Source organism: Orycteropus afer, unplaced genomic scaffold (genome assembly GCF_000298275.1).
Source record: "Orycteropus afer afer isolate SDZICR_OR568_19922 unplaced genomic scaffold, OryAfe1.0 scaffold00021, whole genome shotgun sequence".
Taxonomy (NCBI): Eukaryota; Metazoa; Chordata; class Mammalia; order Tubulidentata; family Orycteropodidae; genus Orycteropus; species Orycteropus afer.
Genome location: NW_006921608.1, coordinates 12,707,911 through 12,728,674, shown reverse-complemented (window position 1 = coordinate 12,728,674; position 20,764 = coordinate 12,707,911). Strand labels below are relative to the sequence as shown.

The 20,764-nt window shown below is 40.4% G+C and overlaps 1 protein-coding gene across 1 annotated transcript in view; it reads left to right on the top strand.

The window, feature by feature from the left end:
• Positions 1-20,764, top strand: part of SPAG1 (sperm associated antigen 1) — an 87,840-nt gene that overhangs the window by 44,908 nt on the left and 22,168 nt on the right. The window contains exons 13-16 of the mRNA XM_007934830.1: positions 5,497-5,649; positions 10,625-10,791; positions 15,132-15,261; positions 17,960-18,086. Coding sequence (XP_007933021.1) covers positions 5,497-5,649; positions 10,625-10,791; positions 15,132-15,261; positions 17,960-18,086 — 577 coding nt within the window. The remainder of the gene's footprint in view (positions 1-5,496; positions 5,650-10,624; positions 10,792-15,131; positions 15,262-17,959; positions 18,087-20,764) is intronic.

Below are 20,764 nucleotides of genomic sequence, written 5' to 3'. Positions count from 1 at the left end.
AAGGTCCCAATCATCTGGCTTCTCTTCTGCTGTTGGTGCATTTTGAATTATGCTTGGTAGTCTATTTATACCATATATTAGGGCCCTTAAGTTTGACCCTAAATTTTCCTTGAGAAACTGTATAGTTCTAGGTATATGGTATGCTTTTGAGAACACATTGCAATATGGATGTATTCAAACCCATGTGAACTAAGAATAATTAGAAGAAATGACTGCATTTTCTATATCTTTATATCTTCCGCTTATTAAGATATGACTATATCTTTATCTCAAAAAGGTTGCATACATTTTAAAGGAAGCTTATTTTTTAGTTTTTTAGTTAATTCTGTTTGCTCCTAGAAGAGTTGCATTGTGTTCCATGAAGCCTTATTATCAGAGTTAACCAGAGTCAAACAACTAAAAAGAAAAACTCATGGGGACAAAACTTAAAGGGAAAGAGGGTGTCTTACCTAGTAGAGTAACTTTTATTGAATTTGGAAAAAACTGTTTGATTGTAAATGTATGAACTCTTGAGACCCCCTCGTGGGTATGTGGTGTTTCCTGAGGGCGTGTTTGGAGAATCACTGTTCAGAGTGTAGGATGCATAGAGGGATGTTCTTGGAAGATGCTCATGGGGTTCCACGCCCTACCCACCTCCTCACCACAGCAGCTTCATGTTTCTGTTTTAAACTTTTAGATGTGAAGCATGAAAAAGGGTTATGTTGCCTAAACATAAGTATGAAAACCATTATTCTAGAAATCACGGTATTTTCCCATATAACTTGTCCACATAAATAACATGCACATGCATATTACCTACACAGCACATAAGAAACTGACACGTGAAGGGGTTACATGGTTCGCAAAAAAACCTGAAACGTGTAACACGTCATTTGTGTAAAAATACAGTACTTTTTCTTCTCATCATTCTTATCAACTAAAAAAAAATACTTGTTTTTCCCATTCTGTTTGAGAGCCTTTTAGGTCATTGAACCACACCAAAAAATTTTCGGTGACTTTCTGTTGAGCATATTTGGAGAGACTATCACTGTATGTTGGCTAGTATTTGTCTGCTTTTGTTTGTCTTTGCTACTCTCTGGCATGCTTTAAATTATTGTTGTTAATTGCCCTTGAGTTGATTCTGACTCATAGCAACTTGAAATTAGAAGACCTTTTAAAAGTCTTAACTATGTTAACTTTAATAGAAATCCCACTATATAAACTCTGGTTTATAAATCCTGTTTGTTTTGTTTTATAAATACACACTCATTTTCCTTAATGGAATTTCCATTCATAAGCTTATATTCATTTTCAGCATTGTGGTTAAAGAAAAGAAACATTTTCTAGGCTGGGAGGTGCTAAAAATTAAATGCATCATCTCACTCAGTTTTACATTCCCAGACTGGCTCAAGTCCATCTTGATAAGTGGCACCTTGGATGTTGGGCGGTGTGCTGTGAAATGGAGGTAGCCAGTGGCCCTGAGAGGGAAACATCTTCCTCATCTCTCTTAATGAAGTTCATATCACCTAAAGCTGTTAGGTGTCGTCAGCTGGATTTTCACCTCATAGTGACCCCATGTGATAAGAGTGGAACACAGGGTTTTCTTGGTTAAATCTTTGTGGAAGCAGATCACCAGGTCTTTTCTCCCGTGGAGCCACTGGGGGTCCAAACGGCCAACCTTTTGACAGTCGAGTGCTTAACCATTATGTCACCATGGCTTCTCCCCTAAACTTTTAGAGTAGTTGACTGCTCTGAAAGGAACAACAATAGAAAGTCCTGGATAGAGTGGGAGAAAAATGTGGAACAAAATTCAGTATCTTAAAAGACCAGGCCCTGGTCAGATAAGAGAGTGTTGGAACCCTTGGGACTATGGCCTTGCATTCACTGTAGACCCAGGAGGGAGTCCAAGATGGTCTTAAAGCCTGGAGCTGAACTCTCCCACCCCCGTGACTCAACTTTCAGCCCAATAATAGACAAGTCTATATATAAGGTGAACAGTAACACCAAGGTCCTCCTTAGAGCAATCCCCCATTGCAGATCAAAAGGGCAGCATTTGCCCAAAGTTTAGAAAGCAGGAAGGGATAGGAAAGAAGGAATGATTGGGATTATTGCTGTTACATTCTGGGGATTGCAATCAGTAGCATGAAACAAAATGTGTCTATGTTGAATGGAAAACTGATATGTTCTGTAAACTTTTATCCAGAGCACATTAAAAAGTTAAAAATTTGAAGGTAGTGGTACAGGTGATGAGTCCTGATCCTCAGGAATCTTTTTTTGTTTTAACATTTTATTGCACTTTAGGTGAAAGTTTACGAAGAAAATTAGTTTTCCATTTAGTTGATCATGCACAGATTGTTCCATTTCACTGGTTGTGACCTCCGCAATGTGTCAGCACCCTTCCCATTTCCACCCTGAGTTCCTGCTTTTCATTTGTCTAGGTCCCCTACCCCTCCCTACCTTCCCATTTTTGCTTTTAGGCAGATGTTGCCTTTTTGGTGGTGATGTTTATTTTATAGGCCAGTCTGTTATTTGGTTGAAAGGTGGACTCAGAGAGTGGCTTCAGTTCTAATTGAGCAGGTTGTCTTAGGGCAGTATTCTCAGGGTTTCTTCCAGTTTCCATCATACCAGTAAGAGTGGTCTTTTTTTATGAATTTGAATTGGGTTCTACATTTTTCAACCACCCTAACCAGGATCTTTTATTATGTTCCTGTTCGGAGCGGTCAGTAGTGGTAGCCAGGCACCATCTAGTTCTTCTGGTCCCAGGTTAGAGGAGGCTGTGGTTCGTGTGGGCTATTAGTCTTTGGACTAATTGCTTCCTGGAGTCTTAGGTTTTCTTCCTTCTCCTTTGCTCCAGATGATAAGAGACCAATAGTTGTATCTTAGATGACCACTTGCAAGCTTTTAGGACCCCAGATGCTACTGACCAAAGTAGGATGTTGAATGTTATGTTTATGAACTATGTTATGCTGGTTAACCTAGATGTTCCCCAAGTCTAGATCCTTAGCCTTCAAATCCAGTAGCTCAGTACTGCAAGGTGTTTGGTTATGTCTAAGAAGTTTCCCTAACCATGCTCCTTATGTGCTCTACTATATATATGGATGTACATGCAGTGCTTGCAAATACGTATGTAGAAATATCCACAACCATACCTATATATGCACACGAGTATATTCTCAATACGACCTCCCATACCTATTGTTGTTAGGTGCCATTGAGTCGGCTCTAACTCATGGTGACCCTGTGTACAACAGAACGAAACACTGCCCAGTCTCATGCCACTCTCAGAATCGTTGCTATATTTGAGCCCATTGTTGTAGCCACTGTGTCACTCCATCTCATTGAGGGCCTTCCCCTTTCTTGCTGACCCTCCACTTTACCAAGCATGATGCCCTTCTCCAGGGAATGGCCCCCTCTGACAGCATGAACAAAGTAGGTGAGATGAAGTCTAGCCATTCTCACTTCCAAGGAGCATTCTGGCTGTAGTTCTTCCAGGACAGACTTGTTCGTTCTTTGGGCAGCCCATGGTACTTTCAGTATTCCACTCACAAATTATTGTTTGTTGTTAGTGTTGTTGCAGGGTTGCATGCATTGTAGAATTTACCGTAATTGTCCTTCATTTTCTGTGCTTCTCGGTGTCTTCCTTTGCTTGGTCACGTGGTGCTGACTTTGCCCATATTGTCGGAATTGATTTTTTAATGTTTAAATATTTCACGTGATTTTAATTTCACTTTTTAAAATAACTTACTGATTACAAAAGTAACACCTATTCATAGAGAAATATAAAAATCTAGTACAGCACAAAGAAGATAATTAAAGTCACTCACATCTTAACTACTGGATGATAAAAATTGAATAATTTTCAGAGAAATGATGCTGATTAGGTTTATCAACATTTCTAGACTAACTTCCACAGTACACACTTGAGATGTGCACCGTGTGTGTAATTGAGTATCTAGATGGGGTCCCTCTATGAGTTGGAATCTGCTTGATGGCAGTGGGTTAAAGGGCAGGATAGGAGAGTTATAAATGAGTCATGGTGGCAAATGACTCATGCTTCCTTCACTTGCAGTGTTATATGTATGTTTGTGGTAGAAAGAATGTAGGCTCTGAAGACTGAGTGCCTCTCGTGGCTCAGGCATTGATCGAGGTGCTGGAATACAGTGCTCAGGCCAGATTTGCCTTTGTGAAGCTTTACTTCAAAAATTCTGACATATGTGCAGATCGCTCCATGTGTCTCTCAGCTGCCTCACTTGCAGAGTGAACATACTAATGTTTACCTTGCAGATTTGTTGTGAGATTAGATGGAACATCTGCAGTGGCTAGCATAAATAGATACTCTTATCACCTCTTCCTCCTTGCCAAATCATTGTAGACAGGACTAGACAGCAGATTGCTAAGACTATTGGAACAAGTTAAACAAAGCAGCACTTACTCACACTTCCCCTGAAGCAAGTTAAATATTTGACATACAAATTGCCTGTAGCATAAGAGTTAACAGAAAGAGCAAACCTGCAGTCCTTAGTGAAGACAGTCTGGTGTGGGTATTAGTAGACTATATAGAAAGTATGGACTTCACATGCTCTCTGCAAAGGCTACTTCTTCACAGCTCCAGTGAATTTTGTTAAAGCAAGAGTACAGTGGTTTTCTTTCATAAATACAATCTTTTGATTGTATGCTTTGTTTCAGAATATAATGAAGTACATTAAATAGTGAAGTAGCTTTAAGCAGTTGTTTCAAACAAAACCAAAGGACATACCTTGAAATATGTCTTCAGTGACATTGGAAACACTTCATAGACTAAAAAATTCAAAGTGAAAATCCATGATTTAAAGAAATCATTGTATGTTTAATTCCTTTCTTCCATCTGGTCAGTATTTGAAGCCCTTTTTCAGCAAGTAAGTCATAATTAACTATTAAATTTTAGAAAGCTGATTTTCAGAATTCGGATTTTTATGGTTCTGTGCTAAGAACAGAATTAAATTATTAAATAGACAGGTGCAAACAAGAATTTCTTCTTTAATCTGCCAGTAACAAGCGTCTGTGGAAAGTCTGCTCTGTGCCTGATACTGTACTGGGCTCTTTCGGGACATAGAGGAGTGTGAGAGGCACCCAGGGACCCCAGTGTCTCAGTGGGAATGAGGAATCTCCAGAGAGCACTGGCATTGGCTTGCCTAACCGATATGTACCAGCTACCTGAGATAAATTATTAGACTTGTACATATTTGGGAATCCCTAGACGGGCACAAATGATTAAGCTCTGGATTACTAGCCAGAAGGAGTTCAGACCCACAGAGAGGCACCTCAGAAGACAGGCCTGGTGATGTGCTTCTGAAAGGTCACAGGCTTGAAAACCCTGTGGAGTTTTCTGCACCTTATTCTGCACATGTGGGGTCACCATGAGTTAGATTTGGCTCTACAGCAACTAAACAACAACCATACTGCAAGGTACATTCCGCTAAGTGTAAACGGAGGAGTAATTTGCAGAGTAAATAATTTGTAATATCTTTGTTTCTTTAGGGCTCTGGAACTTCATCCGTTCTCAATCAAACCTCTTCTGCGACGAGCAATGGCCTATGAAACTTTAGAGCAGTATCGGAAAGCGTATGTGGATTACAAAACAGTGTTGCAGATAGATTGTGGAATCCAGATAGCAAATGACAGTATTAACAGGTAACGTCACCTGAGCCAGCCAATGAAGGGCTGCTTATTTTGTAATGGAGTTAGATTTTTTTCTCCTTCACGTTCAAGAAAGATGTCTAACTGTAAACATGTCAGTTCTGTATTTTATATGAATGATTGCCTTCTTTTTACACCATTAAAGCTAAGTGGTTCTCTCTCTCCAACTTAATTTCTAACTGTCCTTTAATACATTTTGAGTTGTTCTCTCACTGCTTCATATTGTTTGCTCTCTGGTCCATTTCTTACCACATTCAGTGAATGTTCTTTTTTTTTTTTTTTTAACAACACAGGTGTAACTCATATCTCGTGCTCAGAATGTACAGATATAATTTAAAGTTTGTATATGTCTGTGGGGTTAGGAAAGTGTTTTCATTGATGTCATAAATCAGTATTAATTATAGGATTAGATCCAAAAATGTAGTGAAAAGTGCCATTTTGAATCTTCTGTTAACAGTCTTTGCAGATGTCTGTAGATGTGTCATTGGAAGCGTATCTGTTGCTTCTCCTCAGGAGAACAGATGTCTTCATGAGCCTTCCAGATATTTGTGTTATATGCCCTTGTAAATAGACACTCACCTATGATAAGTATTAATTTATAATGCTGAAATGGCAAGGAGTTTGGACCTAATTATGACCTATTTACCCCTTGAGTGAGAATGGGAAGGTAAAAATTTTCCGACTTCCTAAGTTGCTTTCAGGTGGAATATGGAAAGTCCTAGTTGGATAACATTTCCAGTTACGTATAATACTGTCTGATCCCATTCTGCCCAGAGCATAGTCTCAAGTATTTAAGTGCTACACTGTGCTAATGCTGGCCTACTGCACCATGTTCCACTTTCCCCAAAAAAGGGGGGAAAATGACATGGTCTCTGTCGTAAGCTGACTCAAATCTAACTGGGGTGGTTTGGGGTGGTGCGGTGGATAACTTAACACAAGACAGATTTTCCCAAGTATGAGATGATAAGACAGTAAGCTTGGTGGCGGTGGTGGAGAGTTCAGGCCACCTTTTTTATAATTACCAAAGATCAGATATTGACTTTCCATTGTAAGAAACTATAGGGAAAGTCTGTGTGTTCTATTTGTGTGGGGTATGGCTGTTTGGAATGTCTTCCTAGTTAGAGAACACTTGAGATGGTCTTTGAAAGACGCTGATAGAAAGTGGCTGATAGAAAGCGAGGGGACCTTGAGCAAAATTATCGAAAATGAGAATGGGCATATTTTGGATGAATCTCTTTTTAAATCATGTCTTACCTCTGCACATGGTCCTGGCCTGTTGTAGGCAAAACAGAGCAGACAGCATCCACTTTGTGGTCCTGTGGAACCTGTCGAGTCCCAGCCTGAGCAGAAGAAGGAGGGATATATATTGTCTATATGTGGCAGCGTGGACTAGCTCAAACCTCAGACATTCACAGCTTCCTTATCTCTAGCTTGTGAAGTGAGGTGATCTTATCTGGTAACTCACCAGGCTCTTTGCTGCACAGGAAAAAAAAAAAAAAAAATCACTCCGTGTGATCTGCTCTTTCTTCATTTGTGCCTCTGTTTTGCATCATTTGTGTCTGTTTCACCCCAAAGAGAAACTCAGTACTCATTAAGCAGTAACTTCTTTCTTCCCTTCCCCTAGCCCTGGGTAACCACTCATCTATGTATTTGCCTATTGTAGATATTTTATGTAAGTGCATATTTGTTCTTTTGTGTCTGGCTTATTTCACTTAGTGTGTTTTCAAGGTCCACCCATGTCACAGCATGTATCAGAACTTCATTTTTTTTCTAGCTGAATAATATTCCATCGTATGTATATACTACATTTTATTTACCCACTTATCTGTTTATAGACAATTGGGTTGTTCCCACCTTTTGGCTCTTCTTAATAGTGCTGGATTGAACATTGGTGTACAGGTATCTGTTTGAGTCCTTTCTCTCAAGTCTTTGGAGTGTACACCTACGAGTGGAATTGCTGATTGATACAGTAATTCTACGTTTAACTTTTTAAGGAACTGCCAAAGTGTTTTCCACTGCAGTGCCACCATTTTGCATTCCCGCTAGCAATGGATGAGGTTCTAATGCTCTACATGCTACGTCTGTTATTTGCCGTTTTTCTGATCATCGGCATCCTGGTGAGTGTGAATAATATCTCATTGTGGTTTTGAGTTAAATTTCCCTAACAGCTAATGATATTGAGCATTTTTTCACATGCCTATTGCTCATTTGTATATCTTCTTTGGAGAAATGTCTGTTCACATCCTTGGCCTGTTTTTAATTGGGTTGTTTAACTTTTTGTTATTGAGTTGTAGGGGTTCTTTACATACTTGGGATATTAAACCTTTATTAGCTGCATGGTTTCTAAATATTTTACCCATTTTTTTAGGTTTTCTTTTCATTTTCTTGATAATGTCCTTTGATTCACAAGAAACTTTAATTTTAATGCAATCCAGTTTGTTTTATCTTTTGTTATTCCTGTTTTTGGTGAAATGGGAGTTTGGTGAATATCTAAGTATCTATTGCCAAAAACAAAGTCCTGAAGCTTTACCCCTGTGTTTTCTTCTGAAAAACCAAAGATGTGAGAATTATGGTTTTAGTTCTTATATTTAGGTCTTTGATTCATTTTGAGTTAATTCTGGTATATTGTATGAAGTGTATGGTATATGGTCATGTATGGTCTCTCTCTCTTTAAAATTCTTTCTCTCTTGGTATTTCTTGAAGGAATTATGGTTTACCAAACATCTTTGTAGCTCCAGTGCCCCATATAGTAGATATCTTCAATAAAAATGTGTTCTTCAACATAATAGTTCCCTCATATGCTTAAGGGCTTTGCTTTTAATCTGTCCCATTCTCTACCTGGCAAAAAAACCAAAAAAAACTTAACTTACTGCCATCAAGTTGATTCTGACTCTGGTGACGACTCCTTAGATTTCTGAGGCAGTATCTCTATGGAAGTAGATTGCCCAGTCTTCCTTTTGAGGAGTGGCTGGTGGGTTTGAACCGCCAGCCTTCTGGTTAGCAGTCAGATGCCTTATGCACTACTCTACCAGAGCTCTGCCTGGTAGTTCCCAAGATATTCAGGTAAAGTAGGATCTTCACACACACGGTTAAAGGTTCTCTTGCAATAAAGTGCGAAGACACCTGAAGAGTATCTGACATAGAGGGACCTGGTACAAAGGTTTTAGGAAATGGAGTTTACTGGGAATAGGTTGGACGGCTACAAGGGAAAAATAGCATGACTAAGAGACCATGATTATTCACCTCTACAGCTTCTGTATTACGCTTTTTATATGTACTTAACCTGGTTCTTTCAGACAGATTGACTTTTAAGAGTCAGCCTTTTTTAATTGAATCATTGTTGTTGATATTCATCTGAAGGGAAGATAAGGAAGCTTATGCAAATTTTGCCATATATGCTTTTTCATAAATAACTATTTTTAAAAATTTTTTTAAAACTTTTCCTTTTTGTGAATCTCATATTTGCTTTTCCATCTATTCCTAGTTTGTTGTGGAAAATTAAAGAGCAGCGGCTTACTATTATTATTATTTTATTTAAACATTGGTGCTTATTTTGTTTTCTTTCTTCCATTAACCATATTCCTTTCTTCCTCTCCAGGAACTTATATGTTAAATTCCCCTGCACATACTTATTTACTCCCTGGCAACACATCATCTCTTTTCAGCTGCTTCTTCCTTCCTCTCTGCTGGTAATACAAGTTGTGCTTGAAAATTCTTTTCCTAAAGCTTCTTTTTCTTCTACAGCTATGGATAGTTATACATTAATTTCCAGATTTATCTTTAGCTAAAATAAGATGAGATTTGGTTATCATAATCAAAGATCAGATATTCACATTTCACTGAGAAACTGTAGGGAAAGTATACGTATTACATTAGTCTCTATATAAATACAAAAATTTCTCCCTCAAAGAGTGTAGGAAACTCCTGAGGTAACTAAGTTGAGTGCATTCTACTAATTACCAGTGAACCTTCTCAGTCTTCAGAAACACCTTTTTTTTTTTTTTTTTTAACCAGATTCATCCCAAAGACATAGTTCAATTTTGTTTTTAAATGTAAGTATGACATTTTAAGTTTAAAGTAATGAGAAAGTGATCATTGATTTTAAGTTTAAAGTAATGAGAAAGTGATCAGGATTATATGATGGCCATTAGTAAATGTTGTCAATACACAGGGCCCTGGTAGTGGACTCAATATCCCATTCTTTCATCTTGGTTCACAATGAAACTGGGTTATTTTAGAGATGGAAAGAAAATACAAAGTAAGACTGTCTCAACCACATGTTAATATTTTAACAAAAAGCAGCATGCCACATAACAGCAAACCCCTCTCAGTTATAGCAGTCAGTTTTGTCCACTTGTTTTTTATTTCTTCAATATACAGTTTAGACACAGATATTCTAAAATGCCTTTAATTATTCTCAGTAATGTAATATAGTATCAATTTAATGCTTCTATTAAAATATTAGAGGAGACATTTCTCCTAGACTTCCTAAAGTTTAATTTTATATTTCACTTTTTGAAAAGTTAAGATTTTATTATATTGACATGAATTTTTTTTTTTTTTAGCAAATTAGAAATATCTCCATTTTCTCTTTTAACTAAAAAATGGTTTAAATGTACATAGTGTGTGGCAACTTCTAATCATTCTTTTGAAGGCTTTGTAATCTGTGTGGACAGAAAATTCCTCAAGATTGTATGTTTTCTACAAGGAAGTACACATTTGCATGTTGTTGTTACGTGCTGCTGAGGCAGTCTCACTATGGAAGTAGATTGCCCAGCCTTCCTCCTGAGGAGTGGCTTGTGGGTTTGAACCTCCAGCCTTCTGGTTAGCAGTCAAGTGCCTTAGGCACTATGCTACCAGAGCTTCTACACATTTGCATAGCATTTATAAATCTTACTTTTGATTATGACCTTCAGTGATATAAAAAGCAAACTGCATGATCAATAGAGAAAACTCATTTTCTTTTTAGAATAACAAGACTTTTAATGGATCTGGATGGACCCAACTGGCGAGAGAAGCTGTCACCCATCCCATCTGTGCCCACTTCTGCCCAGTTGCGAGCTTGGCATCCTGCTGCAGAGACAACCTCAGCCCAAGCAGGAGATTCCAGCAGCCATCACCAACCAGACATCCCAGGTGTGGAAGCCTCCACTCGTTTCTTCTGAAGGTTATCTTGAGTCGTGTGTGTGTGCGTGTTTTCACAGTAAAGCAGAAGGATTAGAGCATAAAGTGTGAGTTTACAGGCACCAGACCTGAATTGAACCTTCCTTTAGTATGTAATCTAAGAAGTTGCTTCACATCTCCAGTGTCCTAGAGTATATAACAGGGAGAAAATACTAATAACTATCTCATGGGGTTGTTGTCAAGAATAAATGAAGATATGCATGTAAAATACTTAGTACATTTGCTTACTTTGTAAACCCTGTACCGGTTGCTGTCAAGTCAACTCCATTTGCAGTGCAATGAATTACTTGCTATGGCTTTTCTATCTTTATGTCGTAAGTCATAAGTCTTTATGACTTCCACCAGATTACTGGGTGGGACCATGCAAATAAGGTGTATGGAACTCTAGAGTAGAGTATTGGTTAGTTTTGCTATGCTGCTGGGCTTAAAATGAGCCCTCTTAGAGGTGAAAGAGGGAATTTCACTGCCATCAAGAGAAGAGCTGGTGTAGGAGTGGAACATGTCCTTGGACCTGAGATACCTGCGCAGGACCTTCTTGGCAGAGACGCTTGGCTGAGAGATGATGGCAATGGAACCAAGAGGCACGAGACAGAGCAGCGGGCCTTCTAGCCCGTGGAGGGAGAAAGCTGAGTGCCCTTGGGCAGGAGGCTTGCTGTTGATACTGGGTGCACGTAGGTGTAGCTGTCGGCAAAGCTAAAAGCTTTGTAACACACTTGGCCAAGCAAGGCAGAGGCCAAACTGAGGCCAGGGGCCTGAGGGCATGCGTGAGGGCATAGGGGAGACTCCTGATTGAAGATTGTATCCTGAGCAGATTCCTGAACTTGAGTTGCAGTCTGTTACTTTCCTAATAAACCTCATAATTATGAGGATTGTCTGTGAGTTCTGTGTGGCCACTGCAATGAATTATCAAACATAGCAGAGTAGCAGTGAGTGCCATGGGAAGGATGAGTGGTGTTGGAATTGGTAAAAAGGCTGGTGGGGGGTGGCATGTCTAAGCCTTGTGCTGCTGATGGTGATTCTCTCCCCCTCTTGAAGTTGAAGGAGATCAGAGGATGGCTCCTGCGTACCCTTTTTGTACCATCTCATGGCAGCCCTGAGTGTGTCAGAGTAGAACTGTGCTCCACGGGGCTTTCAATGGCTGCTTTTATGGAAGCAGATCACCAGGCCTTTCTTCCAGGGGTCCTTTGGGTGGACTTCAATTGCCAGCCTATGTTAGCAGTATTATTAATAATAATAGACTATTGATGTTGCAAGGCTAAAGTAATATAATCAATGTATTTTAAATGACAGTAAAACACCCCACAACATAACTCCATAGCAGGTACCGCCTTCCTCGTATATCATAGTTGTTACCTTATCCATATTCCCATAGTGTCTGCCTTGTTACTTTATGCAGGTTGTTGTTGTTATGTGCCGTCGAGTCGGCCCCAACTCATAGCCAGCCTCCTTGGGTTTCCGAGGCAATATCACTACGGAAGTAGATTGCCCAGCCTTCCTTCCAAGGAGTGGCTGGTGGGTTTGAACCGCCAGCCTTCTGGTTAGCAGTCAAGTGCCTTAGGCACTATGCTACCAGAGCTCCTTACTTTATGCTTAGTAAGAGTTAAAGGAACATGATTTAACTCATGTTTTCTGAGCTTTAAAGCCAGGTGAGGCCTCATTTCACCTGCCTGCTTAGGAACTCCAGGTACTTCTGAGGTTGGGCTTTATTTGGAAGAGTCAGTGAGGTTCCTGAGCCCTGCTATCTGAATGGCTGGTGTTAGACCCTTATCCTCATCACTGCTTAGAAAAAAGAGGCAGGGAACATCTGCCAGTGCTTTTAGACAGTTTAGCATCCTTATGAAAATCGTGAATATCTCTAATTTTCTAGAGTCCATTATTAATGGGGCTTGGAACAAAGTATTTGCTCAATAAAGGGAAGCTATTTATTATTATTACTATTTATTTAGTGAGTATATCTGCTGCAAAATATCTCTTAAAGTGTTAAAAAGCAAAGATGTCACTTTGAAGACAAAGGTGCACCTGGCCCAAGCCATGGTATTTTCAGTAGCCTCATATGCGTGTGAGAGCTGGACAGTGAATAAGGAAGACTGAAGAAGAACTGGTGCCTTTGAATTATAGTTTTGGAGAAGAATAATGAGTATACCATGGACTGCCAGAAGAATTAACAAATCTGTCTTGGAAGAAGTACGGCCAGAATGCTCCTTAGAAGCAAGGATGGCCAGACTTCATTGGCCAGACTTCATCTCATGTGCTTTGGACACGTTGTCAGGAGGGGCCGGTTGCTGGAGAAGGACACCATGTTTGGGAAAGTAGAGGGCCAGCGAAAAAGAGGAAGACCCTCAACAGGTAGGTATGAGGATGGGCTCAAGCATAGCAGTGATTGTGAAGACGGCGCAGGACTAGGTGGTGTTTCATTGTGTTGTACATGGGGTTGCTGTAAGTTGGAACCAACTCCGTGGCACCTAACAATAACATTTATTATTAACAAAATGCACATACCATCTAAACTATAGACAAATGATAGAAAAATCATAAGCATAAGTATAATCAACTCTTTCTGAGTTTTTCTGTCCATGTTTGTTGACTGATTATTAGAATGGATACCAGAGGTTTAAAAAAAATACAGGGGAAGAAAAGTTTTGAGGAAAGTCTTAGAGCAAATTGGGGGAGAAATCCTCTGTACTGTCCTGTTTTGGGATTTGTACACCAGGACATTTTATGAGAAGTATCATTTGACAGCCATTGTGTGAGTTGACATATGAAACATTAGGCAGAAATCTGTGATTTGAAACAAAAGATGAAGAATTAACTGAGTAACATTTCATACAACTTTGTGCAGAGAGAGAAATAAGATTATCATTTACATTCCAAGGTTATAGTGGTGTAAATTTAGTACATCTCTCAGAAGATGAGGCGCCCTCGTGACGCAGTGACTAAGCACTCAGCTGATAACCAAAACACTGGCAGTTCAAATCCACCAGCTCTCTGCGGGAGGAGGATGTGGCAGTGTTTCCATAAAGATTACAGCCTTGGAAACCCTATTGAGCAGTTCTGCTCTGTCGTATAGGGTCACTATGGGTTGGAATCAACTCAGTGACAATGGTGTGATTATCAGAAGATTTCTTGTTTTTGTTGTTGTTATGTGCCGTCGAGTCGGCCCCGACTCATAGCAATCCCTCCTTGGGTTTCCAAGGCAGTATCACTAAGAAGTAAGATTGCCCAACCTTCCTTCTGAGGAATGGCTGGTAGGTTGCACCACCAGCCTTCTGGTTAGTAGTCAAGTGCCTTAGGTAGACTGCAAAATTGAAAGATTTATTTTAAATTTTAAGTTACAGATTTTTAGTACATATCAAGGAACTCCGTAGTTAAATTCATTGCATAGGTTTAAAACTTTAAATTTTAATACTCTTTTATGTGTGTTGGAAAACTTGGTTGCAAATAACAGAAACATGTTGGCTTGAACTGTAAGTGAGATATTAGTCATGTAACTAAAAGGGGGACAGGCTCTAAAGTCAATCCTGGCTCATCCGGGCTCAGACTCTGGCCAGAAGCAACAGAACTGTAGCAGTTCTAGACTTCACCACTACACATATTAATGTCAAAGGGAGAGAGACACCATTGCTTTTGGTTGCGTTAATTTAAGAGTGAGGACATACGTTGCCCCAGAGCCCTAGCTTTCTTCATCCTGTTACTCTGTTGTCCTGAATTGGGTCATGTGTTCCTTCCCGAGCAAATCCCTTTGATGAATAAATGCCATGTACTGATTGGCACAGGCCTGGGCTCCTTATCTGAGGGGCCACTTTCTCCTGAACACATGAAATAGATTCTAAGCAGAGAGCCAAGTCGGCTCACTGTGCAATAATAGGAATAATCTGGAAATGAAAAGTTGGGACTTTGAGTTACTGCCAGCAGAAACCTAACCTTTAATGGCTTAAGCAAATAAGGATGTTTATTGGTGCTTATTGTGGAAAAGTCCAGAGGTAGGATAGCTGCAGGCCTGGCTGGATTCCAGGCTCAGAGGCTTTTCTGGCTAGTGTTACTATCTCTAGAATCCCAGGAGAGAAAAGAAGGCCTGCCAGTCAGAGGTTACTTGGCATTTTATTTTCTAACTTGAAAATAATCATGTCATTTTATAGTTATACAATGTATGTAGTACATTTTTAACTCATATCAAATGTTTTGACTTTAGCTCTGCATGGTGTGTAGTGAAGTCAGTTTGTACTAGGAATTTCTTAGGTCTGTGGTGGTGCTTTTATGAATTCTTTTTCTTTCTCTTTATTTTGGTCCTATAGATGAAAAAATGTTTAGAACCCTAAAGGAAGAAGGAAATCAATGTGTAAAGGACAAAAACTATACAGATGCCATTAGTAAATACAGTGAGTGCTTAAAGATTACCAGGGAATGTGCCATATATACAAACAGGCAAGTTCTTTGTAACTTGATGCATTACTTATGTTCCTATTTTTTGTTTTTAAAAACAGAAATATTAATTGCCAAAGTTTGCTTTCCATGGTACTGGGAGTTTATATATAGCAAATTGTGCTAACTAAATGAGTGTTTTTCAAAGTGATGGGACCACAGGAATTCTAGAGAGACTGGGAAAAGGAGGTGAGGGAAGAACTGGTGGTGTGATGTATACAGTCCACGTGTTACCAGGTTGCTGCGAGCCACAGTTGCTGCTTTGCCAGTCTTGCTCTGATTGGCATTTCAAGTATGTTGGTACTTCTGTGTCTTTTTTCTTTTTTTGCCTTTGCAGCTAGCTGGGTGGGGCATTGCCCAGTGTGGTAGGAAGAGGAATCAGTTGCCTTTTTCAGAGGCGTGTCTTGGGAGCAGTGCTCTTTTTCTTCCGATGCACTGAAGGAAGGAACCGGCATCTTTTACAGTGTGCACTGGGAACAGGCGGACTGTTGTAAAACTCTAGTCAGGAGCCGTCCTTACCGTCTTTGGTAAAAGATTCCTATGTAGAATATGGTGATGGAAGTGTTTAGGGAGTGGACGGAGTATGGGATAACAAGGAGGAATAAACTCACAACATGAGTTTTCCAGCAATTTCAGATAAATTCTTTCTGCCTCAAGCTCTCGCCACTTTGCTTTTGTACGTATTCTCCTCTATTGACAATCTTTTTGCTAAAAAACTTTTGTTGTCACTGAATCCAACAGACGGATTTTGCCCCCCTCCGGGCCTGTTTAACCTGGGCAGCATTGGGCATTACTGGCCTCCCTGTTTTCCTGAAGCCCCTCGGCCGAGGCTGAGTGGCAGACAGCTGCCTTGGCTGGAGCTGCTCTGCTCCCTCCACAGGCTTGTCCTTCCCTGAGATTCTTGGGCTTAGGGAGGTCTAGGTGCCTTTCTTTCTTTGCTAACTTTCTGAGCCATGTCATCCTCTCCCAACTCTGTATCTTCTGAGCTCCAGGCCAGTACCCTTCCCCACCTTCTGCACTCATTGCTGGTTCTCATTCCCGACTGACACCTCCCTTTAACAGTCAGTCAGCAAACCCTGATTTTCCTAAATATCTCTTCACTGTGACCCTTCCCACCCTCACCGTCTCTCTCCTGCTCTGAGCCACTGTTGTTTCTTCCTGATGCCTGCAACACCCCAACAATGGCCCTGAACTCTCTGTTCCCTCTGGTCTCATTCTCCAAGCTGCAGCTCAGGTGATCTTTCTGAAAAATGTCAGTCTCTGTTTAAAAACCCTTCAGTGGATCTCTGTGAAGCTCAGGATAAAGCTCAACCTCCCTGCCATGACTTATAAGGCCCTTCATGATCTGGAATGCCCACATTTCCAGCCTCATCCCTGCACTCTGGCTGTGGAATTTTCTCAGCTCATTGAGAGAACCACGTTGCCTTCCACCATAAGCCTTTGCTTAGGCTGGCCCCTTACCCTCCACTCTGTGTTCCTCCATCTTAATGCCCCCAACCCAGTGCCTTTACATTGGATACTTCTCACTTCATACTTTGAGTTTTAATTTAAATGTCACTTCTTCCAGGAAGTCTTCCATAATTACTATGGCCCCCACCTTGGTCCCACCAGATCTTACTAGGTTGTCCGTTGTTTGTCCGCTGAGCATTCTGTGCAGTTTTTATTGTGTTTGCTTCTTTTAACTGTCTCCTCTACTCTACTGCCTCCTCTTTAACAGCTAGGACTATATATTTTTTTCTTTATAAAATTTTTATCATGATTTGGGTGAACGTTTACAGGGCAATTTCATTTTCCATATAACAGTCTATACATTTTGTCTCATGACATTGACTGCAATTTCCCACAATGTAACAGCTCTCTTCCCATGTCCTCCCCATAGTTACCTCTTCCCTGTGTCCTTCCCTCCCATGCACTCCTGCCCTCTGAGCTGTCTCCCTGTGCACACACAGCCCTTCTATTGTCCCATGATTGCACTCTCTAAGGGGTATATCTACCTAATATAAATAAATGTTCAACCCATATGCCTGTCTTTTGTTTGGCTGGAAGCCACAGGAGTGGGTTCAATTCCACACCTGAAGGGCAGCTAAGGGCCATAGTCTCAGGGGTTCCATCAGACCAGGAAACCTGGTCTTTTATATATGTATATATATAGTTTTGAGTTTTATTCCACATTGTTCTCCTACTCTATCCAAGATCTCCTACATAGATCCCCCTCCGAGAGGTTGACAGTGGTAGCCAGGCACCATCTAGCTCTTCTAGTCTCATGGTCTTATAGGCTGAGGATCACATGGTCTGCCAGTCCCTTGGACTAACTGTTTCCAGGTGTCTTTTGTTTTGTTCATTCTTCTTTGCTCTGGATGAGGAGAGACCCATCATTGCATCTAGATGGCTGCTTGCAAGCTTTTAAGATCGTAGTCACTACTCACCAAAGGATGTGGAACAATGTTTTTGTATAGTGTGTTACACCAATTGAGCTTGATGTCTAGGATTGTATTTTATTTGTAACTGTATCCCCAGTGCCATAAGTTCATGTATTGCAAGGAAGTGCCATAATTGGTGTAAAACATTATGTTTCAATTGGAACTTCTTTGTTGAGAAACAGACTTACTGAGATACTTTTTCTGAATTTTATTAACTCTCTAAATTTATAGACACACTCTCTTTCCCTTTTATAATCCTGAGTTCCATTGTATTATGCCAGAGCTCTCTGTTACTTGAAGCTGTGTCAGTTTGAAGAGGCAAAGTATGACTGTGACAAGGCTCTTGAGATGGATGACGGGAACGTGAAAGCTTACTATCGACGAGCTCTGGCTCAGAAAGGACTCAAGGTGAGAAGCTCTTCATCTCAATACGTATGCTTCAGCTCTAAACCAGTGAATTGGTTTCCATGAACATAAACCTGGGGGTCATAACATAGGGGAGTGAGCTTATCCTGAGATTTAATCTTGGTTCTATACTAACCAGTCCTGAATTCCTGGGATAGACCTTAGATTTTAATTCTAACTGTAACCTGGTTCCTTCCAGCTCCAAAATTAGGATTTATTGTCTCATTTTATAAGTAATAGATCCAACTTAAGGGATCACAGATACAGTTACTGAAGGCCACCATAAATGCCACCAGGTTCCTTCAGCAAGGATTGGAGGTACAGGTGGGAGGGGGCATCAGAATGGAAGATGGGGACCGCCCAATGGAAATTGGTAGAGACACATGAGAGATTTGGAAGCTCGTGGTGAGCTGGGCCTTCAGCCAGCTGCTAGTCAGTGTAACTGCAGGGTGGCATTCTTTAAGAAAACCACACTATTAGTTTAGAAGAAAGAATTTTTTTTTTCATAATTACATTTTTCCTTATGCTCATTGTTCTGCATGAAACTCTTGATGAAGAATGTTCACCTGTGTAGAAAATAAAGCCACAAGGGAATACCAGAACATATGGGGAAATAGCATTTCCTTAAATGGTATTTTTAAATAGCAGTTTTATTAAGGTCTGATTCAGTGAATAACTGTTCATTGAATTAGACCTTTATAAAATTGCTATGAAGAAGGAGCTCTGGGGCACAGTGCCTAAGGCATTTGACTACTAACCACAAGATCGGCAGTTCAAACCTAGCAGCTTCTCCATGAAAGGAAGATGGGGCAATCTACTTCCAGAAAGATTTACCACGTTGGAAACCCAGTGGGGCTTGGTATGACTCGATGGCAATTGGTTTGGTTGGTTTTTTTAATTCAGTGAAAAGGAGCTCTGGTGGCACAGTGGTTAAAGCATTGGTCTGCTAACCAAAAGGTTGGAAGTTCAAACCCACTGGCTGCTCCATGGGAGAAAGATGAGGTAGTCTGCTTCCGTAGATTTACAGCTTTGGAAACCCTACAGGGTAGTTCTACTCTGTCCTATAGGGTGACTATGACTTGGAATTGACTCAGGCACTGGGTTTGTTTTGGTTTTAATTCAATGAAATTTATACATTAACTTTTGATGAATGTAAATCCCCATGTAGCTAACCCCCCAATCAAGATAAAGAACATTTTTCTCTCTCCAGAAAATTCCCTATATCTCTTGTAATCAGTCTCCCTCCCTCCACCCTTATCCCAGGCAACCACTGATCTAATACCTATCACTGTAGATGAGTTTTGCTTCTTGATGTTACATGAATGTAATTATACAGAATATTCTCTTTGACCTCTTTTGCTCAGCATAATATCTGAGATTATCCATATAATGTGTGTCAGAAATTTGTTCCTTTTATTGTGGAGTTGTATGAATATACCATAATTTGTTTAAACATTCACTAATGGATAACATTTGGATTGTTTCCAACTTCAGTAAAGCTGCTGTGATACTTGTGTGCACATCTTTTTATGGAGTTGTTCATAGACTTTACAGCTGGAGCACAGGTGTAGGTGGGGCTGGGGAGAGAGGGTCATGTCATAGGGGGCATGGACTTCATTCTGAAGATAATGGGAGCCCCTGAAGGGTGGTTAATAGTGCATCGATGGATCAGATTGAAGGCAGCATGGAAGGTGGATCAGAGGGGAGCCTGCGTGCAGTAGGGAGAGAAGTGAGAGGCCACTGAGGTGTGAAACAGACATCTGAAGGAAAGTACAGTCAGAAGGAAGGGAGACGTGAAGAGATTAATTCGCTTTCCCTTCAGGGACAAATTTGTTTGAAGGTAAAGTTGATACGACATAATGAGCAGTAGTATGTGTATCGGGGAAAGGAAGGGCAGGGCTGCCTCCCAGGTTTCTGCCTGGAATGGCCAAGGGTTGAAGGGGAATAGTTCAGATTTTACCTTAGCGAGTCTGAGATGGTACTTTTAATTCCGTCCTTTCATGACGGGGAAATATTTAAAAGTATATTCTACTGCTGACCTAGGTTTTGTTGGGAGGAGGCAGTCATATTTCTGTGTGATGATATCAAGTGAGGACAATCTGTATGCATGGAGTGGTCCTGCTTTGCCAGACCACAGGTCCACTCAGGCTCCATGGAGAGGAGAGCAATGCCAGTGCCTCTCCCCAGGACACAAACGCATTGGATGGTCCCCATGTGACAGGGTCGTACAGCTGCACTGCATTTACAGGGCCCATGTGACCTGACGCCCTTATTTGTTAGCAATGTACACATCTATAAACTTTCTGTAAAGACTTCTGGCTGGTGTGTGGCACCAAGAATATTTTTTAAAGGCGGCTGATTTGGAATTTACTCTAAACTCCTTTTGAGCTGAATCATTTGCATAAATGAGGCCTAGAGCTGCATGACTCATGAGTCGACTGTAAGCCCAAAGTCTGGGACCAGGTTTATGTCCTCCTGGCTGCCTGACTCTTTGACCCTGTTCATCTGATTAAAAGCCAAAAGCTGTCCCTAATGAAAGACCAGAATTTTCTGCTTTCTGGAATGAATTCTAGGAATTGTTTTTTTTTTTTTATTTTTTTTTTTAATTAGGATTTGGGTGAAGATTTACAGAGTAAATTCACTTTTCATACAGCAGTTCACATATACTTTGTCTCATGTCA